The sequence below is a fragment of the Schistocerca serialis genome, chromosome 8 (assembly GCF_023864345.2).
Source record: "Schistocerca serialis cubense isolate TAMUIC-IGC-003099 chromosome 8, iqSchSeri2.2, whole genome shotgun sequence".
In the NCBI taxonomy this organism is placed as follows: Eukaryota; Metazoa; Arthropoda; class Insecta; order Orthoptera; family Acrididae; genus Schistocerca; species Schistocerca serialis.
In genome coordinates, this window is record NC_064645.1 from 342,759,287 (window position 1) to 342,784,418 (window position 25,132).

The window sequence follows — 25,132 nt, forward strand, 5'->3', positions numbered from 1 at the left end:
AGTGGAATTGCAGCAGTTTTTTCCGTTGCCGGCTGAGCTACGGCAACTGTTAAGCTTTACACCTGCTTTCTCCATTGCCCTCCAGGAAACCTGGTTTCCGGTAATGCGGACCCCTGCCCTCCGTGGCTATAAGGGATATTACAGGAACCGTAGTGACTATAATCGAGTGTCAGGTGGAGTTTGCGTTTATGTCCTAAAGTCAGTCTGTAGTGAACATGTGCCCCTTCAAACCTCTTGGAGCCGTGGCTGTCAGAATCAGGATGATGCAGAAAATGACTGTCTGCAGTATATATCTTCCTCCAGATGGTGCAGTACTCCTGAATGTATTAGCTACACTGATTGATCAACTCCCTAAATCTTTCCTACTTACGGGAGATTTTAATGCCCATAACCCCTGTACTTGAGGACAATATTATGGAAATGGAAGAGGATGTAGATGAAGATGAAATGGGAGATATGATACTGCGTGAAGAGTTTGACAGAGCACTGAAAGACCTGAGTCGAAACAAGGCCCCCGGAGTAGACAATATTCCATTGGAACTACTGACGGCCGTGAGAGAGCCAGTCCTGACAAAACTCTACCATCTGGTGAGCAAGATGTATGAAACAGGCGAAATACCCTCAGACTTCAAGAAGAATATAATAATTCCAATCCCAAAGAAAGCAGGTGTTGACAGATGTGAAAATTACCGAACTATCAGCTTAATAAGTCACAGCTGCAAAATACTAACACGAATTCTTTACAGACGAATGGAAAAACTAATAGAAGCCAACCTCGGGGAAGATCAGTTTGGATTCCGTAGAAACACTGGAACACGTGAGGCAATACTGACCTTACGACTTATCTTAGAAGAAAGATTAAGGAAAGGCAAACCTACATTTCTAGCATTTGTAGACTTAGAGAAAGCTTTTGACAACGTTGATTGGAATACTCTCTTTCAAATTCTAAAGGTGGCGGGGGTAAAATACAGGGAGCGAAAGGCTATTTACAATTTGTACAGAAACCAGATGGCAGTTATAAGAGTCGAGGGACATGAAAGGGAAGCAGTGGTTGGGAAGGGAGTAAGACAGGGTTGTAGCCTCTCCCCGATGTTGTTCAATCTGTATATTGAGCAAGCAGTAAAGGAAACAAAAGAAAAATTCGGAGTAGGTATTAAAATTCATGGAGAAGAAATAAAAACGTTGCGGTTCGCCGATGACATTGTAATTCTGTCAGAGACAGCAAAGGACTTGGAAGAGCAGTTGAATGGAATGGACAGTGTCTTGAAAGGAGGATATAAGATGAACATCAACAAAAGCAAAACAAGGATAATGGAATGTAGTCTAATTAAGTCGGGTGATGCTGAGGGAATTAGATTAGGAAATGAGGCACTTAAAGTAGTAAAGGAGTTTTGCTATTTGGGGAGCAAAATAACTGATGATGGTCGAAGTAGAGAGGATATAAAATGTAGGCTGGCAATGGCAAGGAAAGCGTTTCTGAAGAAGAGAAATTTGTTAACATCCAGTATTGATTTAAGTGTCAGGAAGTCATTTCTGAAAGTATTCGTATGGAGTGTAGCCATGTATGGAAGTGAAACATGGACGATAACTAGTTTGGACAAGAAGAGAATAGAAGCTTTTGAAATGTGGTGCTACAGAAGAATGCTGAAGATTAGATGGGTAGATCACATAACTAATGAGGAAGTATTGAATAGGATTGGGGAGAAGAGAAGTTTGTGGCACAACTTGACCAGAAGAAGGGATCGGTTGGTAGGACATGTTCTGAGGCATCAAGGGATCACCAATTTAGTATTGGAGGGCAGCGTGGAGGGTAAAAATCGTAGAGGGAGACCAAGAGATGAATACACTAAGCAGATTCAGAAGGATGTAGGTTGCAGTAGGTACTGGGAGATGAAAAAGCTTGCACAAGATAGAGTAGCATGGAGAGCTGCATCAAACCAGTCTCAGGACTGAAGACCACAACAACAACAACCCCTGGTAGGGTGGTGCCATGCTTACTGGCCAAGGCAGAGATGTCGAAACTTTACTGTTGCAATTCTACCTCTGCGTCTTAAATAATGGGGCCGCCACACATTTCAGTGAGGCTCATAGTAGTTACTCAGCCATTGATTTATCAATTTGCAGCACAGGACTTTTCCCATTTATCCACTGGAGAGCACATGACGACCTGTGTGGTAGTGACCACTTCCCAATCTTCCTGTCACTGCCCCAGCATCAGGCCCATGGACGCCTGCCCAGATTGGCTTTAAACAAGGTGGACTGGGAAACTTTCACCTCTGCTGTCACCGTTGAATCTCCCCCACACGGTAACATTGATGTGATGGTTGAGCAGGTGACTGCAACAATTGTTTCTGTGGCAGAAAACGCGATCCCTCACTCTTTAGGGTGCCCGAGGCATAAGGCAGTCTCCTGGTGGTCACCGGAAGTTGCTGAAGCAATTAAGGAGTGTTGGCAAGTGCTACAGTGGCATAAGCGGCACCCTTTGCTGGAGCACCTCATAGCCTTTAAATGGCTCTGTGCCTGTGTTCATACCTTATCAGACGACTGAGGCAGGAGTGTTGGGAGAGATATGTCTCAACCATTGGGTGCTATACATCACCTTCCCAAGTCTGGGCAAAGATCAAATGTCTTTTCAGGTACCAGATGCCAACAGGTGTCCCCAGTGTTACCATAAGTGGCGTATTATCTACCGACACAAATGCTATTGCCAAGCACTTTGCTCGAGCCTCTGCATCAGAGAATTACCCCCCAGCCTTTCGTACACTCATATGGCGGCTGGAAGGGAATGTCCTCTCATTCACTACACGCTGCAGTGAATCCTATAATGCCCAATTTACAGTGGGAGCTCCTCAGTTCCCTTGCACATTGCCCTGGTACAGCTCCTGGGCCTGATTAGATCCACAGCCAGGTGATTAAACATCTCTCATCTGACTACAAGCGACATATCCTCAACATCTTCAACTGGATCTGGTGCAATGGCATCTTTCCATCACAATGGCGGGAGAGCACCATAATTCCGGTGCTCAAACCTGGTAAAAACCCAGTTGATGTGGATAGCTATCGGCCCATCAGCCTCACCAAAGTTCTTTGTAAGCTGCTGGAATGTAAGGTATGTCAGCGGTTGCGTTGGGTCCTGAAGTCTTGTGACATACTGGCTCCATGTCAGGGTGGCTTCCACCAGGGTTGGTCTACCACTGATAATCTTGTGTCCATTGAGTCTGCCATCTGAACAGCCTTTTCCAGATGCAACACCTGGTTGCCATCTTTTTTGACTTACATAAAGCATACGACACGACCTGGTGACATCATGTCCTTGCCATATTGTATGAGCGGGGTCTCCGGGGCCCACTCCAAATTTTTATCCAAAACTTCCTGTTGCTCTGTACTTTCTGTCTCCAAGTTGGTGCCTCCCATAGTTCCGTCCATATCCAGGAGAATGGAGTCCTGCTGGGCTCTGTATTAAGTGTCTATTTTTAGTGGCCATTAACAGTCTAGCAGCAGCTGTCAGGCCCTCCATCTCACCTTCTCTGTATGCAGACAACTTCTGCATTTCGTACTACTGCTCCAGTACTGGTGTTGCTGAGTGGCACCTACAGGGAGCCATCCACAAGGTGCAGTCATGGGCTCTAGCCCACGGCTTCCAGTTTTCAGCTGCAAAGTTGCGTGTCATGCACTTCTGTTAGCATTGTGCCATTCATCCAGAACCAGCACTTTACCTTAATGATGATTCACTCACTGTAGTGGAGACATATCAATTCTTAGGACTGGTTTTCAATGCTCAATTGACTTGGCTCCCTCATCTTCGTCAGCTTAAGCAGAAGTGCTGGCAGCACCTGGATGCCCTCTGTTGCCTGAGCAACCCCAATTGGGGTGCAGATCTACAGAGCCCTTGTTCAATCCTGAATTGACTATGGGAGTGTGGTATATGGTTTGGCAGCACCTTCAGCTTTGCATTTACTCAACCCTGTGCACCACCACAGGGTTTGACTAGTGACAGGAGCTTTTAGGATGAGTCCGGTGACCAGCATACTGGTAAAAGCTGGTGTCCCTCCATTGCAGATCAGACATACACAACTGCTTGCCAGTTATGCAGCACACATTCATAGTTCTCCTGAGCACCTGAATTACCATCTCCTTTTCCTGCCCATGTCAGTCCATCTCCCACATCAGTGGCCCAGGTCGGGGCTAATGATTGTGGTTCCTGTGCGGCCCCTTCTCTCCGAACTGGAGTCCTTCCCTTTACCACCTCTACTTGCTGTCCATTCACGTATGCCTCCGTGGTGTACGCCTTGGCCGCAGCTCTGTCTGGACATTTCATGTGGCCCTAACAACTTCATTAACCCTGCGGCTCTCCGCTGTCACTTCCTCTCAATTCTTGACGTGTTCTGGGATTGTGAATTGGTTTACACCGATGGCTTGATGGCTGATGGTCACGTTGTCTTTGCCTACATGCACTGTGGCCATATTGAACAGTATTCCTTACCTGATGGCTGCAGTGTATTCACTGCAGAGCTGGTGGCCATATCTCATGCATCTCAGTATCTCCTTTCATGCCCTGGGGAGTCTTTTCTTTTATGTACTGTCTCCTTGAGCAGCCTGAAAACTATCTACCAGTGCTACCCTTGCCATCCTTTGGTAGCATCCATCCAGGAGTCCATCAGTGCCCAGGAATGGTCCAGTCATTCAGTGGTGTTCGTCTGGACCCCTGGTCACGTCAGAGTCCCAGGAAATGAACATGCTGACAGGCTGGCCAAACAGGCTACACAGAAACCACTTTTGAAGATGGACATCCCTGCAACTGACCTGTATTTGTTATTACGCAGCACAGTTTTTCAGCTTTGAGAGACAGAATGGCAAAATTTCAGTATGCACAACAAATTGTGAGCCATTAAGGGTACCAAGAATGTGTGGAAGTCCTCAATGAGGGCATCTCACAGGGATTCTGTGGTTCCCTGCAGGCTCTGCATTGGCCATTCATGGGCGACCCATGGCTACCTCCTGCACCATGAAGACCCACCTCAGTGTCGGTGCGGCACTCAGTTGACAGTGGCCCATATTCTTCTGCTATGTCCTTATTTGACTGCCTTTCAACTTCATCTTCGATTGCTGGACTCGTTATAATTGATTTTAGCAGACAATGCCTCTTTGGCTGATTTAGTTTTACGTTTCGTCCATGAGGGTGGGTTTTATCATTTGATCTGAGTTTTAGCTCCTGTTCTTTGTCCATCTGTGTCCTCCACCCTAGTGCTTTTAGGTTGAAGGTTTTAATGTGTTGCTGGGTGTTGTTCTCTTGTACTTTTTTGTTCCTTTTAGTGTTTGTTGCCTTTCCTTTGTTCTCGTGGTCTTTCCTTTCTTTCTGTTTTGTGTTATATTCTCACACTTGTGGCATTGTTTTATTAGGAACAAGGGACTGATAACCTCGTAGTTTGGTCCCTTCCTCTCTCTTTTAAACCAACCAACCCACCAACCTGTCTCCAGTATAAGTGTAACAGGTAAACAACACTGATTCGCGGCAGCTGTCAATTGTTTGACTGTAGTCAGGATGATTTCCAACTGCTGACAGACATCAACCAACTCATCCCTTGCTTGAGAACAGCATTCACAGTGGGGCTGGTGTTCTGGCTGGTGCAATGTATTGCAAGACAGTGAACAAATATCTTTAAATTAAGCCCACTCATTATTTTCTAAATGTTGAGCTTAAACATTGCTAATTCCCTATAAGAAATGAAGCAGATACGCAAAAATGAGATTTCTATTAAGGCGAAAAAAAAAAAGGTAAAAATTAGTAGTTTCCAGAAAGTTTTTGATGTTAATTATAGTTGTTAGCAAACTTGAAAACAAAGTTATTTTATGATAAATGTAGATGATATATAGGGCTACTCTTCTTTAAGGGAAAACCAGATGTCACACAATATGTTTGTTAGAAAATCTGCTACAGTAACCAAATCACAAATGTCGATTTCCTACAAATTTCTTGTAGATTATGCAAAGAACAATGGTAGATTCCAAAAATTCTCAAAAACGTACATTTATTTGTGTTGATATATGATGGAATTCATGGGTGATCTATTCTTTAGCTGAACTATAATCTGGAAACGCTGATTTTCAACAAAATAAATTATGTACCCAAAACACTCATACCAGTAACTTACGAAGATATAATTTTGTAAGCATCAAAAAATTGTCAAACTAACCTATTTTTCACAGAATTGTGCAATGAAATAAGAGAACGATTGTTTTGAGCAGAGATAGGCCTACTGTTCTGAATTTTTTAAAAAGAGGAACATTTGGTTTAGACCTACAATTGGTGATAACAGTACTAGTGTATCATGGCACTCATGAATGTTTGAATTTCACAGTATATCACAATACAAATGGGTACTGATACAACCAATGAAAAATTGTGTAGAAGCATTGCGAACAGTAAACAGTGCAAATTTAGAACTTTAAATCAGCACACGATCTCATACACACGGTCTCACACAAAGAAAAATTCCTAAATCTGGCTGTTATAAATAAATAAATAAATGTGCATATTGCATGGAGTTTTCACTTAGTTGAATCTGTGCACACATTTACACTGGCTTGCCAAAGAAGACCAATACAGCATAAGTTTATTTTGATCAAAACTTCTAAAATATGCAGCACCAACAAAGCACATCTTCTGTCTCTTGCAGCTAACACTGCAGTTGACATATTCATGCACTCGACATATTTCAGTGAGACATGCTAAAATGACACAAAGAATCTTACTTCGAAGCCATTATTCCAGTAAGAGCCAAGAAATCTGTTACTTCCTCCAACATACATCTTACCTAATGACAACCATGGTACAGTGACAGAAGTTTGGTTCCATGCAGGAGGATATTGAATCATTGCTTTCTTCTTCAAGATCTTGCCAATGGTTTGAAAGCAGAATTTCTTTCTAACTTTAAGAGTACATTAGAACTCTGCAAGTAGGAACTATTTTTCCAACACTTCTAAAATTGCTTTAGTCCATCCTGTGATAATATTTGTGCTGTTAACTCTTCTCTCTCTCTCTTTTCCTCTTGCAATGCCTGATTTTCTCCGTTCTTATTTCTTGTTATCTTTGTTTACTGTATTTCTAACTGAAAAGAATCCACTTTGATTGGTCTTCTTTTGCAGTTCTTTCTTGAATCAGAAAAAAATGTGATTAAACATTTGATATGCATTATATCAAACTTGATATTACAAATATATTTGGTGTTTTGCTTTCAGGTACAAAAACTATTAAATAACAAGCATACAGACTATGTCCATGAGAGAAATATGATTCTCTTAAATTCCGTCAACACCAATGGAATGTTTCCAATTGTGATTTATTTATAGTTACAATATATAAAAATATATACTAATCTTACCTCTCCGTAAGGCGGAGCACTAATTCATAGTATGCAACCTGCCTGGCCTTCTTATTTTCAGTTAATATTTCTGCTTCTTTGTTGTTTACAAGTATATCATTAGAATTGTTGTTATTGTTTGCTATATTAATGGCCACTTTTTCTAACTATTTCTGCACATACACATTAATATAGGTATCAGCATTAACTAAGCATACTAACTGTGTCAATTATTATATGTTTGTCATCTTTAATCCTGTTGAGAGGAATTTCCAGGAGTTTCTGAAATGTTTTTGTTTCATGTATGCATCAGCTTTCTGTATATTGACTGATAAATGTGTATTCACAAAACAGATATTGGTTATCAACATTGTTCTGACAAGTTAAAAATAGAACTGAAATACAAAATGAAAATAAATGTTCTAATGTAAATTAATTTTTCCATTTCAGATCCAAACATGGTGCACACTCCAGATGAAGTACCTCCTGTAGGACAGTCTAGGATGTCTGCTGAAGGCCCACAAAGTTATGGAACTGGGCCTGTGCCTCCAGATTATTTTTATGAGGAAAGCCAGGAGGGGTCAGCTGTACATGGGACTGCAAGAGGACAACACACTCATTCTGCACAACAAGGAGAGAGAGAGAGCATTGTTGACAGTGCATCTCTGATGCAGGTAAAATTCAACATAGTTGGTATCATAATACACATCAATTATGTTAAAAGTTTTGTTTTTCGAACAGTTTTATATAATAAATTCACTGACATTTAAAAATCTCTGTCTTACCAAACATGGATTGTTTTTGAGTTCTTTGCTGCGATGGAAATATTATCATCATTTTAAGCATTATTCTGTAGTCTTTTAATAAACCAATGTGGTTTTCTTTTCTATGAAAACTTGTCATTCCAAAATAACCAAACAGGTAATGGAGGACTGTTTAAATTAATGGCAAGAAGCATTTTTACTGAAGTAAATGAAATCAGTGGAGAAAAATTACTACTGTATACCATGAGGCAACAGGGTGCAACCAACTGCAGATTGTGGTGAATATTGGAACAAGTGATGCCTGTCGTCTGGACTCGGAGGTCATTCTTGGGTAATTTCAGTGACTGGCAGAGAAGGTTAAGATCAGCCTTGTGTCAGAGTTTCAACAAAGCTCATAGTTCACAGTATTGTTCCCAGAACAGATCATGTCCCTTTGGCTCTGAGGCGAGTGGAAGGACTGAACCAGAATCTTCTAAGGTGCTGTGACAAGCTAGGCTGCAACTTCCTGGACTTGAACCATAGGGTTGAAAACTGTAGGGTTCCCCTAAATAGGTCAGGTGTGCCCTACATATCAGATGCTGCTACTCAGGTAGCTTACTGTGTGTGGGGTGCACACACTGGTGTTTTAGATTAGGTAACTCTCCATCCAATCCAGACGATGATAGCTGCAGGAAACCCAGAAGTACCAGTGTAAGATTGTAAGAAATGCCTCCCACAGGTGAGAGTATTAAAATACTCATGGTAAACTGCCAAAGCATTTGCAACAAAGTGCCAGAGTTTGAAGAGCTCATGAAAAGCAATGAAGCTCAAATGATACTGGGTACAGAAATCTGGTTGAAACCTGGAATAGATAGCAGTGAGATTTTTGGGGAAAATTTAAGTGTTTATCGAAAGGATAGGCAAATTGAAAATGGAGGTGGTGTATTTCTCACAGTAGACAAGAAACTCAAATTCACTGAGGTAGAAATTGAAGCTGCATGTGATTGTTTGGACAAGACTCAGTGTAAGGGGTGGGCATAAAATGATAATTTGATTCTTCTATCATCCACCAGACTCATCTTATGAGGTGACCAAATACTTTAGAGAAAACCTCAGTTCACTAGTACATAATTCCCCAACCATACTGTAATCATTGGTGGAGACTTTAATCATCCAACAAGTAACTGGGAAAATTAAAGTTTTGTTAGTTGTGGGCATGATAAAATAGCCTGTGAAACTTTACTAAATGCCTTCTCTGAAAACTACCTATAACAGATAGTTAGGAACTCCACTTATGATGGAAATATATTGCCTCTAATGGAAACAAATAGACCTGAGGATGTCCACATCGAAACTGTTATCAGTGACCATGATGTGGTTGTTGCAACAATGATTACCAATGTACAAAGGACAGATAAAAAAACAGAAAGATATATATTCAGTAAACTAGATTAAAAATCAGTAGTATCATATCTCATGGAGGAACTTGAAAATTTCAGCACAGGGCAGGAGCATGTAGAGGAACTCTGGCTCAAATTAAATTTCTGAGCATGCACTGGATAGATATGTACCATTTAAAACAGTTCATAATGGTATACAGTCGCATGGTCTGTCTACAAAAATGGGAGTGGAAATGATCAAGAAAACTACTGGCCAATATTCTTGACATTGGTTTGCTGTAGACTCTTAAAACATATTCTCAGCTCAAATGCAATGAGGTATCTTGAAGAGAATGACCTTCTCAGTGCCAACCAGCATGGATTTGGAAACATCGATCATGTGAAACCCAACTCGCACTTTTCCCACATGACATACTGAAAGCTTTGGATCAAGGCAACCAGGTAGATGCAGTATGTCTTGATTTCTGAAAAGCATTTGACTCAGTACCACACGTACTTATTGTTAAAATTATGATCATATGGGTATTAAGTGAAATTTGTGACTGGACTGAAGATTTTTTGGTGGCAGGGACAGAGCATGTTATTTTGGATGGAGAGTCATCATCAGATGTAGAAGGAACTTTGGGTGTGCCCCAGAGAAGTGTGTTGGGGCCCTTGCTATTCATATTTTATATTAATGACCTTGGAGACAATATTAATAGTAAAACCAGGCTTTTGTAGGTGATGCAGTTGTCTGTAATGAAGTGCTACCTGAAATAAGCTGCATAAATATTCAGTCACTTCATAAGATATCAGCAAGGTGCAGAGATTGGCAACTAGCTCTAAATATTCAGAAGTATAAAGTTTCCTGCATCACAAAAAGAAAAAAGTGGTATCTTATGACTGTAACATTAATGAGTCTTTGTTGGAATCAGCCAACTTGTACAAATTCCTGGGTGTAATGCATTGTAGGGATATGAAATGGAATGATCACACAGGTTCAGTTGTGGGCAAAGCAGGTGGTACACTTCACTTTATTGGTAGAATACTAGGGAAGTGCAATCAGTCCACAAAGGAGATTGCTTGCAAATCAGTCATGTGACCAATTCCAGAATATTGCTCACGTGTGTGGGACTCGTACCAAGTAGGACTGACAGGGGCTATTGAATCTATGCAGAGAAGAGCAGCACAAATGGTAACAGGTTTGTTTAATCTGTGGAAGAGTGTCACAGAGATACTAAAAGAACTGAACTTGTGGACTCTTGAAGACAGACGTAAATTATCCTAAGAAAGTCTGTTAACCTTCGTGCAGGCATGTCAGCACACAGTGTGTGCCAAATTTATATAATTGGTGTGGTTATCGTTTTAGCAACAATGGAGACCTTTGATACTCGATGTATTTCTTCATTACTGTTCTGACAACTGTTATGTGCAGTGCAGTAATTGTCAATGCTAAAGAATTTGTTAAACGGAGAATTTAGTGTAATACTGGCCCTTCTGGTGCACTCAGTGCATCATGCGATTGGCCATGTAAGTATTTTTTTTTACATCTTTGAACATAGTGGTTATTTTACTTACAATGTTCCTGTGGCCTGTGTTCAATACAAATTTTTATTTTAGGGCAAGAAAGCATTTAACTAATGAGGAACTCAAATGGCTCTTGAATGAAGATTCAGATTTCACAAAAGATGTAGACACTATATCAGATGATGATACTGATGAGGAAGTGGAGGTAATTACTTGTAGTGACCATGACACTGAAAGTGAACAAGAGTATGAGTCAGATGAACTTGAAGACAATAATTGTCAGCCAGGTTCTATTGGGTATTGGTTCGTGAGAAGAGACAAAACTTCTAAATAGAGGAAAAGTACTAACTCCGCCACAAGCAAAGCGAGAAGGAAAAATATTGTAAAAATTTTTCCTGGACCCAAGGCTATTTCCAGGCATGTAACAACCAACATTTCTGGATTACTCAAGATAATTAACATGAAAATGATTGATACTGTTGGGAAATATACAAACAAATATATTCTGTTACCCAGAATTTTCTGTTTGTCAGAGAGAAAGAGACAAAAAAGAAATGATGAGAAGTGAAATATTGGCACTCCTTGGGTTACTTTATCTCTTCAGAGTAGACAAGACTAACCACATGAATGTAATGGAACTGTGGAATACCGATGGATCAGGAATTAAAATTGGAAAAGTTTTGGTGAGCTACATGCAGTTTCTATTCTTGCTGCATTGTATTTATTTCGATGATAAAACCACAAGAGAAAAGAGGAGAAGAACTGATAAGTTGCCCACAATACATTTGATTCTAGATGAGTTTGTAACTAATTGCAAAAGTATGTACAGCATCGGTGAGTTTGTAACTATTAATGAGAAACTTCAAGCATTTTGTGGTTGTTGTGGACTTGTGCAATATATCCCCAACAAGCATACCAAATATGGCGTTAAGATATGTGCAATTTGTGGTGCGAAAACGTTTTTTTACAAGCAACCTTGAGGTATGTTGTGGAAAGCAGCTCGAAGTCTCAAATTAAGTGTTGGAAATAGTTCACCGACTAGTGAGTCATATAGAGGGATCCAACAGGAATGTAACTATGGACAACTGGTATACAAGTTGCCACTTGGCTATGTCACTATTAGGTAAAAGGCTTACATGTAATGGGACACTCAGAAAGAATAAAGAAGAAATTCCCTTGGAATTCCTGCCTCAGAAAAATCAGTTACCTGGTTCATCTCTCTTCGGATATAAAAATGATTTTACGTTGGTTTCGTATGTACCAAAGAAGAACAAGGCAGTTTTGTTGTTTTCCACTATCAATGAAGTTTCTTGAAAACCAGAGATTGTATTAGATTACAATGGCACTAAGGGTGGCGTTGATACAGTTGACCAGATGCGTGGCACATATTCTGTGGCTCATATAATGAGAAGGTGGCCTTTGGTAATCTTTTTCGCCCTAATGGACATTGCTGGTATCAACACCCAGGCCCTTTTTTACTCAAATGGACAAAATCAGAAGGTTGTGAGAACAGTATTTGTGAAGAACCTGGCTTATGACCTTATGAAACCACATCTAAATAGAAAGAGACAAAATTCGGAGCCTTCCCAAGGACATATTGCTGTTCCTTCAAAGGTACTGGACAATATCTGAGCAAGTTAAGAAGCATTTGGCTAAGAAATGGGACACTTTGTTATTTGTGGAAGGGACAAGAATATTAACACAATAATAAAGGGAGATTCTCGTAATAGTTTTGTTTGCAGGAACCGACAAGTGTCAAGTTACACCTGCAGACACAGTTGACTAGTGATTTGAATCTTGACATCTCTTAAATTACTAAGTAGTGAACATGATCTGTCTGTAAGCTGTTATAATATGGTTTCCATAGGCATTCACTATGAATGTATTAATTTTCAACACTGGCAGCAAAATATAAATCTTTTAGAACTGTCCTTTATGTGTTTGCATGTATATTAGCTTTTCTAAATAAAGTATAAATAACAGCCATGTTAAATAATGAAACATTCTTTCCCTCTATAAGTGAGAAACAGTGTACAGACATTTCTTGGCTAGATATGTAACATTATTTCTTTGAATTTTCCACTGTGCCCATAATAAATTATTTGTATTAATTGCACAGTAAAATTTGTTATTTCAGTATTATTAATATCATTTTGAATGATACTATATCTCTCTTAAAAACAATAAACTAATTAACATCAATAGAGGAGTGGGAGCATATGAAAATAACTATAGAACTGAACAGTGAAAGTGGCACACTAAATGTGCCGCACAGTTGCTCGGGCAATAAAAAAATGCTCGCCTGCCAGAGGGTTAACATTCTTTAAATGATTACTCTAGGAATATACTACAACCTTGTATGTAGTGCTCACATAGGGATTGTGACAGTAAGATTAGAATAATTATCGTACACATAGAGGCATTTAGACAATCATTCTTCCTGCTCTCCATATGTGAATGGAACAGAAAGAAACCCAAGTGACTGGTACAAAGGGATGTACCCTCTGGCATGCCCCTCATGGTGGTTTGCAGAGTGTAGATATAGGTGTACATGTGAGATATGGACATCAAAGTAAGCCACACCTCAAGACATTAATCTCCAGAATCTTGGGCATAGTCATGGGATTGGACTTTGAGCTCTATGAAGGCTGTATTTATGGTAAAGCACATTGCTTCCATTTGTCTTCCATAAGAGACCTTCTAAACTGGGAGAGTTGATTCACATGGGTGTCTGTTGTCCTTTTGAAAAGCCCATTCTGGGTATCTCTACTTTGTATTATTCAAAGATGATTACAGTAAATTTCAAGCAGTTTACTTCGTCAAGGAAAAATCAGAAGTTACTAATAGACTAATACAGTTTATAACAGGAACAAAGACAGTAAGGCATACAATCAAAAACCTCTTAAGTAATAATGGAGGAGAGATCAGCAGTAAACAGACAAGGGAGATTTTGCAGAAAGAGGGCTTAATCCAAAATTTTACTATGTCATTAATTCCACAGCAAAACAGATGCATTGAAAGAGATAATTGTACACTTGTTGAAACAGCCAGGGCCATGGTGTATGCTCCTGGAAACATTCTTTAGTCATTTTGGACAGAAATGATAAATTCTACAGCATACATCCTGAATGAAATGTGACTTTCCAATATTTTAGGGATGAAACTTCCTGGCAGATTAAAACTGTGTGCTGGACCGAGACTCGAACTTGGGACCTTTACCTTTTGCAGGCAAGTGCTCTACCATCTGAGCTACCCAAGCACAACTCATGCCCTGGTCTTCATATGAAATATGGTATTGAAAGATGCCTGGCATGAAGTACCTACATGTAATAGGGTCTAAATGTTATGTTCACATTCCAAAACAGTTACGAATGAAAATTGATCAAAAAGCAGTAAAAGGGGATTCTGATTGGCTGTGACAATGATGATAGTTATCAGATCTGGTATGAAGAAAATCATCGGTTAATGAGGTCATGGGATGTTATTTTTGAAGAGTAAAATAAGCGAAAGGGAAGTCCATTAGTTCTTGTCTTCTTCATCACAAGTCTCAAGAGTCATCAGAAGAGAAATTAGAACAATATGAGTTTGATAATTATGATGATTTAAAGGATGAAACTGAAGAGAGATTAGAACAATCTGATGATGGAAGAATTAGGCCACAAATGAGTGAATGTTTAACACTAAAATGTCCAAAAAGACTTCAAGACTGTGTTATACAGTTAATGACCTGTGAGGAAACAAACCTCATTGTGATGATATAAATTTGAGTCAATGAAATGACTCGAAAGCAGCAATGGATCAAGAAATGGCAACACATCAAGAAAATGGAATTTCCATTTTAGAAGATTTACTTTCTGGAAAGAGGGCAATTGCCTGTAAGTGGACCTAAAAAAAAAAAAAAAAAAAAAAAAAAAAATATGGCATTGTTGGCCATGAGGGTGGATCTATAAACTGAAGATGAATGCTGATGGATCGGTTGACAGATTCAAAGCAAGACTGGTTATCAAAGGATTTTCTCAAAAGAAAGGGGTAGATTATGAACAAACTTTCAGCCTTGTGCTAAAGATGTGGACTACTCAAACATCATTCAGCATTGCAGCCAAAGAGATGATGAATACTGCACAAGTACATGCAACTACGGTTTTCTTTATGGTGACTGAAGGAAATGATATTTGTGACACAACCTGAAGTTTAATGATGGTTCTATGAAAGTATGTCAATTAATGAAAAGCTTATATGACCTAAAACAGGCACCCCTCTACTGGCATGAGATATTCACTGACTATGTAATGGAATTAGGATTTAAGAGAAGTGAAGCTTATCCTTGCCTCTTTATAAGACAGAGATGCTCCAACAAGATTTTCTTAGTACTCTTTGTTGATGATGGATTGATTGCGATGATCAATGACAGTGAAGTTGAAGAATTTATTGAAGATCTTGAAAGAGAATTCAAAATAAAATAAAATCTAGCTTTATATTTCTTAGGCTTGAACACTGATAGAAAAGAAGATAGACCCATTCGAGTCAGTCATACTCATTATACCAAGAAGGTTTTATAGTGCTTTGGCATGAGTGATTGTAGAGCTGTAATAACTCCAATTATCAAGACAACCATATGGAAGAGAACCCTACCAATACTAAATATCCTTATAGACAAGCAATTGGATCCTCATTGTACCTTATGTTTGGGACAAGACCACACGTAGCATATGCTGTTGCAGTAGTATCTAGATGTCTTGAAAGTCCAACAGGGCATGATGTAATAAGGTTAAAAAGAATTTTTTGCTATATGAGAGGCACATATGACTCTGGACATATTTACAAAAGTTGTGAAGACAAAGGCATCCTTGAATGTTATAGTGATGCCAATCTTGGAGATGATTTAGGGACTGGATGATCTACCTCAGGTGTCCTCTCCCTGTACTTTGGCGCACCTGTCAGTTGGATGAGTCAATGACAAACTTCAGTTGCAATCTCCACTACAGAAGCTGAAGTTGTAGTGGCTAGTGAAGCAGCATGAGAAATGGTCAGGATGAAGAGACTTTTAACTGAACTTTGACAGCTAAAGGATTCAAAACCTTGCCTATGAGCAGACCATGAAGTTGCAATTTCACCTGTCTCAGACACCTCTCTGTTCAAGAATTAGTTACAGCTGGTGAAATTACCATTTCATGAGTAGATACAGAAAATCAGCTTGCAGATTTATTGACAGAACTGTTATTTGCTGTCTGATGAAGACAACTGTGCAAAAATGTGAGTGTGTGTAAGTTATTAAATAAGGGAGACTTAAAGTTTTGCATTGTGAACAGTTTTATTTAATAACTTCACTGACATTTAAATATCTCGATCTTAACAGACGCGGATTGTTTTTGAGTTCTTTGCTGCAATGGAAATGTTACTGTCATTGTTAAGCATTTTCTGTAGACTTCTAATAAGCCAATGAGTGTTTCTTTTTACAAAAAACTTGTCATTCCTAAATGACCATGTAGGTAAAATTCTACCTAGCTGTTATCTCAATACATGTCAATTACATTCAAATATAGGCCTCTCTGAGAGAACCAGCCATGACAAAACTGTTCCAACAGATGTACAAGATATATGAGACTAACAAAATACCCTCATACTTGAAGGAGAATGTAATAATCCCAATTACAAAGAAGACAGATGCTGTCTGTTATGACTGTTATTGAACTATCAGTTGCATAAATCATGGTTATAAAATACTGACACAAATTATTTACAGGAAAATGGAGAATCTTGGGGGAAGATCAGTTGGACTCTGAAGAAATGGAGGAACATTGTAAGAATACTACCCTGTGACTTGGAAGTTATGCTGAAGAGAGGCAAACCTACATTTATAGCATTTGTAAATTCAGACAAAGCATTTTTCACTGTTGACTAGACTACATCCTTTGAAATTTTGAACAAAACATTATTTATGACTTAGAAGCCAGACTGCAGTTATGAGTTGAAGGACAAGAAAGAAAAGCCGTAGGTGAGAAGAGAGTTAGACAGGGTTGCAGCATGTCCCTGATGTTATTCTGTCTGTACAAAGAGCAAGCTGTAAAGGAAACTGAGGACAAAATTGGAAGGGAAATTAAAATTCAGGGAGAAGAAATAAAAACTTTGACATTTGCTTATGATGATGTAATTCTGCAGAGATGGAAGAGCAGTTCAATTGAATGAATAATATCTTCAAAACAGGTTATAAGATGATATCAACAATGGTACACTGATGGAAAAGAACACAACACCAGAAAATAATTAATGTAGAGTAATGAAATTGCAGGAATACAGTTGTCTACGTAACATATTTACACGATCAACATTGCAACATCACAGGTTAATGTAAGCGTGAGATAAGCCACAGCAAATGTGAAATGGTGGTACATTAATAACTAGTGTAACCACCAGAATGTTGAATGCAAGCATGCAAATGTATAGGCATTGCATTGTACAGGTGTTTGACGTCAGTTTGTGAGATGGGGTTTGGTGCCTGTTGTACTTGGTTGGTCAATACAGGGGTAGTTAATGCTGGTTGTGGATGATACTGACATTTTTGTCTGATGATGTCCCATATGTGCCTCAATTGAAGACAGATCTGGTGATCGAGCAGACCAAGCAACATGTTGACACACAGTAGAGCATGTTGGGTTACAACAGCAGTAAGTGGGTGAGTGTTATCCTGCTGGAAAACACCTCCAAAAGAAGGCAATCGGTAGATTGGTGTACAGATTTGCAGATGAGAGTGCTCCTGCTGTAATACAAAATCACACCCCAGACCATAGCTGAAACTGTAGGCCAAGTGTGTCTAGGAAATGCACGAGACCTGCACCAATGTTCTCTCACTTGAAATGACTGAATTCGCAAATGGCGGTAGTGTTGGGTCAGTGGAATGCATGCTGCAGAGTGTGTTGCTCAGAGCTTACCTTGAAGTAACCAATTTGCAACAGTTCGTTGTGTCACTGTGGTGCCAACTGTTGCTCAGAGTGCTGCTGCCCATACGATATGATGCGGCAGAGCCATACATCAAACACAGTGGTTATCCTCCTTGGGAATGCCACATGACCATCTGGATTCCAGTCGTCTTGCAACCATACATTCTCATGACCACCCCTGCCAGTAATCATGTACAGTGGCTACATTCCTGCTAAGTCTTTCTGTAATATTGCAGATGAAACATCTAGCTCCTCATAGCCCTATTACACAACCTTGTTCAGACTCAGTGAATTGTTGGTAATGGTGTTTTTGTCACCTTATAGGCATTCTTGATGAACATCAACTCATCATGTTCAGTTTCAGAGGTAAATAATGCACACGACCATTACAGCGTGTATTTAATGCAAACCTGATTTGCATCCTCATGGTGGTGCTAATAGTGCTACTCTTATGTAACTGGCACGAAATTTGAATAGACATTATGTTTAGATGTAGAAATATGCCTACCAACATTCTGTGAACCTATTTGTCAGGAGTGTCATCTTACCAGTTAGGGTTACCAGAATGGTTTGATAAAATGTAGGACATGAAGATGCAAAATGTTGGACAAACAATGCTGAATACTATTGATCTTACATTTTTTTACTGTTTTAAAACATAAGTACCTTATTTACTGTACTAAACAATGGAAACTCCAGACTGGAATATCAATAATACAAGGAAAAGATAAACTGCTATGTATCATTAAGATGACATGTTAAGCTGCAGAGAGGCACAACATTAGCTTTTGGACAAAGCCTTTGTTGCGCGCGCGTGCGCGCACACACACACACACACACACACACACACACACACACACACATTCACACTAGCAAGCATACCTCGTGCACACTGCCATCTCTGGCAGCTCAGACCAGAATGTATTCTTGTCCATGCCGCCAGAAAGGGTAGGCATGTGTGCTTGGGGTGTCCTTTCATGTCTGAATGAATATATTGGTGTTCCCTTTTCTGACAGAACTTTGGTCAATAGCTAATGTGGTCTTTTTGCTGTGCTGTCTGCAACTTAATGTGTCATTTTGACAGTAAGTATCAATCTATCTTTTTCTTATATTGTTGTCATTTACTGTACTTACATACATCAATAATTTCTTTGGACTTTTAGTTACAGTTTTGTGAGGACCCAATCATATTCATTTTTCTTCTTATTCTGAAATACAGCCATTAAACATCATGAAAATTGTATTTAAGTAATACAATACCCTTCCACATTTAATTTATTATTTCATTTGTCCACTGGGCCAAAATTTTAGAGAAAAATGTGATCAGTGTTTATATCATCAGGGTTGCCACTGGTTATGGAAATCAGATAAATCAGGGAATATCGGGGAATTTCAAACTCATCAGAGAAATCAGAGAAACATCAGGGAAATTTGAAAAAAAGAAACTGGAAAAATATCATTTTTGTGTCAGCAGATGAAATGGTTTGTTTATTGAGGTGTCATGCATCTTCACTGACTGGGTGTGGCTGAGTACATGTGCTGCATCTCTAGTCCCTCATTACTACTGCTTCTCCCCTTCCTAGCACTCCCTCAGCTTGCAGTCAGTGCTACCATCACTTCTTTCCACTAGCCTAGCAGCTGCCAACAAGAGTCAGGGAAGCATGAGGAGCAGTTTGTTTGGATCTGATTCTCCAAGACTGTAGATGCAGTGGCCAGAGACGGCGGTCATGAGTGCATAAGTTGTGTCTATGTGATTGTGTGAATGTATGTGTGCTTTCATTTTCTGACAAAAGCTATGGCTGAAAATTTAGTTGTGAGAGTGTGACTGCCTTTACTACATGCCTGTCTGCAGCTCGGCAATCATCTTTACACTGAGCTACTATCTATCCTCATTATTGTTGATTCTTGGAGAACTTGAACAAGTTATGAGTTGCACAGATCGATCACCATGGTCTCATTTCAACAACATGCTGCCTGTTGCTCATAAATAGCTGTCCACGTGACACATTACATCACTGAAATAAAAAAAATCAGTAAATATCAGCTGTGTTCAAAAAGAAACCAAACTTTTGAAATAGTGCACCAACCAGCAGAGATGGAGCGCTGCAGCTGCAGAGTGCAGCTAGTGGCAGGTTTTGACAACAGACAGCCATTCGTCTTGTGCTGCTCGGAAAATTAGCAAGTGAGCCACAGCCACTGAAGTAAGCACATGTACAGCCTGCTTGTAGGGTTATTGCAATGAAGGAGCTTGATGGACAACATGCATGTGTGAAATTTTACTAAAAACTTGGCAAAACTTTCACAGAAACATTTCAAATGCTTAGCCAAGCATACAGGGAGGACTGTATGAGTTGCATGCAGTATGATGAGTGGTTTAAACGTTTTCAACAAGGCAGAATGTCAGTCTATGAGGATTCCAAGTCTTGACATCTTTCCACATCAACAGATGATGGCCATGTGTATAGTGTTCATGCTGTGACTCATGAAAATTGTCGTCTAATTGTTTGGGAAGTTGCTGAAGAGGTGGGTATCAGTATAGGATCAAATTTTGAACGAAAAACTTGAGATGCATCACGTCAGTGCAACATTTTAATGCATTTATTGACTGAAGATGAGAAACAGACCTGTGCTGAAATATGAGAGGAACTACTTTCTGCTGTTAATGACAGTGAAAACTTTCTTGTTGTTACTGTGGTCTTCAGTCCAGAGATGGGTTGAGATGGGTTTGATGCAGCTCTCCATGCTGCTCTATCCTGTGCAAGCTTCTTCATCTCCAAGTATCTACTGCAACCTACCTCCCTCTGAATCTGCTTGGTGTATTAATGCCTTGGTCCCCCTCTATGATTTTTATTCTCCACGCTGCCCTCCAATACAAAATTGGTGATCCCTTGATGCCTTAGAACATGTCCTACTAACCAATCACTTCTTCTAGTCAAGTTGTGCCACAAATTCCTCTTCTACCCAATTCTATACTGTACCTCCTCATTATTTACATGATCTACCCATCTAATCTTCAGCATTCTTCTGTAGCACCACATTTTGAAAGCCTCTATTCTCTTCTTGTCCAAACTATTTATCATCCATGTTTCCCTACCATACATGGTTACACTCCATACAAATCCTTTCAGAAAAGACTTCCTGATACTTAAATCTATACTCAATATTAACAAACTTCTTTTCTTCAGAAACACTTTCCTTGCCATTGCAAGTCTACAATTTTATCCCCTCTACTTCGACTGTCATCTGTTACTTTGCTCCACAAATAGAAAAATTCATCTACTGCTTTAAGTGTCTCATTTCCTAATCTAATTCCCTCAGCATCACCTGATGTAATTCAACTACATTCCTTTATCCTCATTTTGCTTTTGTTGATGGTCATCTTATATCCTCCTTTGAAGATACTGTCCATTCCATTCAACTGCTCTTCCAGGTCCTTTGTTGTCTCTGACAGAATTACAATGTCATTGGCAAACCTCAAAGTTTTTATTTCTTCTCCATTGATTTTAAGTCCTACTCCAAATATTTCTTTTGTTTCCTTTACTGCTTGCTCAATATACAGATTGAATAACATTGGGGGATAGGCTACAACCCTGTCTCACTTCCTTCCCAACCACTGCTTCCCTTTCATGCCCCTTGACTCTTATGACCATCATCTGGTTTCTGTACCAATTTTAAATAGCCTTTCACCCCCTTTATTTGACCCCTGTCACCTTCAGAATTTGAAAGAGAGAATTCCAGTCAACACTGTCAAAATCTGTCTCTAAGTCTACAAATGCCAGAAATGTGGGTTTGCCTTTCCTTAATCTATCTTCTAAGATAAGTCATGTGTTCCAACATTTCTACGGAATCCACACTGATCTTCCCCAAGGTTGGCTTCTACCAGTTTTTCCATTTGTCTGTAAAAATTCGTGTTAGTATTTTGCAGCCGTGACTTATTAAACTGATAGTTTGGTAATTTTCACACCTGTCAACACCTGCTTTCTTTAGGATTGGAATTATATTATTCTTGAAGTCTGAGGGTATTTCGTCTGTCTCATATATCTTGCTCACCAGATGGTAGAGTTTTGTCACAGCTGGCTCTCCGAAGGATGTCAGTAGTTTTAACTTGTTTCAACTTAGATCCTTCAGTGCTCTGTCAAACTCTTCATGCAGTATCATATCTCCCATTTCATCTTCATCTACATCCTCTTCCACCTCCATAATGTTGCCCACAAATACATCACCATCGTGCGGATCCTCTATAAACTCCTCCCATATTTCTGCTTTCCCTTCTTTGCTTAGTACTGGTTTTCCATCTGAGATCTCGACATTGATACAAGTGGTTCTCTTTTCTCCAAAGGTCTCTTTAATTTTCCTGTAGGCAATATCTATCTCACCCCTAGTGACATATGCCTCTACATCCTTACATTTATCCTCTAGCCATCCTTGTTAAGCCATTTTGCACTTCCAGTCGATCTCATTTTTGAGACATTCGTATTCCTTTTTGCCTGCTTCATTTACTGCATTTTTATATTTTCTCCTTTCATCAACTAAATTCAATATCTCTTCTGTTACCCAAGGATTTATACTAGATCTCCCCTTTTTACCTACTTGATCCTCTGCTGCCTTCACTATTTCATCTCTCAAAGCTGCACATTCTGGCCCTAATGTGTTTCTTTCCCCCATTCTTGTCAATTGTTTGCTAATGCTCTCTTTGAAACTCTCTACAACCTCTGGTTCCTTCAGTTTATCCAGGTCCCATCTCCTTAAATTCCCACCTTTTTGCAGTTTCTTGAGTTTTAGTCTACAGTACATAACCAGTAAATTGTGGTCAAAGTCCATGTCTGCCCCTGGAAATGTCTTACAATTTAAAACTTGGTTTGTAAATCTCTGTCTTACCATTACATGATCTATCTGAAACCTTCCAGTGTCTCCAGGCCACTTCCACGTGTACAGCCTTCTTTCATGATTCTTAAACCAAGTGTTAGCTATGATTAAATTATGCTCTGTGCAAAATTCTACCAGGCGGTTTCCTCTTTCATTCCTTACTCCCATTCCATATTCACCTACAATAATGCATTCACTATGCTGTACATAGTAGCTTACCTGTGCTTCTATTCTTTTACTCATTATTAAACCTTCTCCTGTATTACCTCTATTTGATTTTGTATTTATAACACTGTATTCACCTGACCAGAAGGCTTGTTCCTCCTGCCACCAAACTTCACTAATTCCCACTATATCTAACTTTAACCTATCCATTTCCCTTTTTAAATTCTCTAACCTACCTGTCCGATTAAGGGATCTGACATTCCACACTCTGATCCGCAGAATGCCAGTTTTGTTTCTCCTGATAACGATGTCCTTCGGAGTAGTGCCCACCTGGAGGTCCGAATGGGGGACTATTTTACTTCCTGAATATTTTACCCAAGAGGATGCCATCATCATTTAAACATCAGTAAAGCTGCATGCCCTTCGGAAATACTATGACCATCGTTCCCCTTCCTTCCAGCCATTTGCAGTACCAGCACAGCAAGGCCATTATGATTAATATTACAAGGCCAGATCAGTCGGTCATCCAGACTGTTGCCCCTGCAACTACTGAAAAGGCTGCTGCCCCTCTTTAGGAACCACATGTTTGTCTGGCTACTCAACAGATACCGCTCTGTTGTGGTTGCACCTACAGCATGGCTGACTATATTGCTGAGGGACGCAAGCCTTCACACCAACAGCAAGATCCATGGTTCAAGGGGTGGAGGGGGGGGGGGGGGGAGGGAGGGGAGGGGGGGGGGGGAACTTTCTTAAGAAAGTTGGTCAGATGGTACAAAAAGAAGTCTACCAGGGAATCCTAGTGTGCATAAGGGATGCTGTGTTCAGGAAGAGGCCTGAATTGTGGGAAAACCAAAGTTGGATGTTGCATCATGACAATCTGCCAGCTCACATGTCACTCCTTGTCTGCAGCTATCTAGGAAAACACCGCATTTGCATTGTACCCCATCCATGATATTCTCTGGACCTAGCCCCAGCAGACTTTGCTATTTCCCAAACTGAAAACCCCTTCAAAGGATGTTGTTTTCAAACCATAGAGGAGATACAGGACAATGTGACGAGAAATGTACACGCCATCCCACAAAATGTGTTCCAGAACTGGAAGAAATGACAGGAATAACATATTGCCAGTAGAGAGTACTGTTTTGAAGGGGACTGTACTTAAGATGTTGTACAATAAGCAATGAAGTGGATACAGCAAAATTTTGATTTCTTTTTCAAAACACCTCGTATATGCTTTGAGCTGTATTTGAGAGCTTTCTTCTTCACTACTCCAAAGCGCACATTGCCTCACAGGTTATCAACCTTCAGCAGTGAGAGCTAAACTGCCACCAATCATTAATCCACTGAAAGCAGTAGCTCTTCTGGTTTTCGTGGCATTTCAACCAAAGTATGAAAATCTTGTCCTGACTTGCCACCGTTGGTCACCTCCCCACCCTCCCTCCTTTTGAGTTACCTTCATAAGCTCTCCATAACTCAAGTTATCTTTTCTGAAAGTCTCATGTATGAAGTAGTAATGTCTATTTATAAAAGTGGAGATAAGCAAATATGCTCTAATTAGAGATAATCTCTTTGTCATATTCTCAAAAAGTTTTTGAGAAAGTACTTTATACAGAATGGTGAATTATCTTTCTGACAATAGTCCGCTCTGCAGTTGAGTTGTCAGCATGGCTGATGTGATGCTGATGATCTGGGTTTGAATCCTGGTACTGCCAGAGAGTTTTTCATGGTGGGAGGACTGGTATGGGCTGCACTTGGTCTCATGAGGCCCACTGAGGAGTACAAGAAACACCATGGTGACCAGAAGAATAGTTTGCTTACCACATTCCCTCCACATTGTATCCAGTGATGCCATTGGCAGTCGACAACAGGTCCAATTGACCTCTCTAGGTCTGGAATGTGGAACATGCTTTCTGCCAGCAGCCTATTAACAACAGCTAATTGTGGCTTCTGCAAAGGTTTCCTTATGGGGAAAGCAGTATGTGATCTCACACACACTGTCCTGTTAGAACTAAACAAGAGAAACTGCTGTATGATCATGTAAAGAAATGGTATTAAAATACTTAAAAGGAAATAGATCTTAAGTGAAAGTAAGGAATGGTCTGATAGATTTAAGTAGAAATATTCAATGAAGAGCGAAAGAAGCTGGTACGCCT

The 25,132-nt window shown here is 39.8% G+C and overlaps 1 protein-coding gene across 2 annotated transcripts in view; it reads left to right on the top strand.

Moving 5' to 3' along the window:
- The window catches only part of LOC126416788 (YLP motif-containing protein 1), a 661,447-nt gene that overhangs the window by 569,034 nt on the left and 67,281 nt on the right, over positions 1-25,132 (top strand). For both annotated transcript variants that reach the window (XM_050084654.1, XM_050084655.1), the window contains exon 9: positions 7,812-8,035. In XM_050084654.1, coding sequence (XP_049940611.1) covers positions 7,812-8,035 — 224 coding nt within the window. The remainder of the gene's footprint in view (positions 1-7,811; positions 8,036-25,132) is intronic.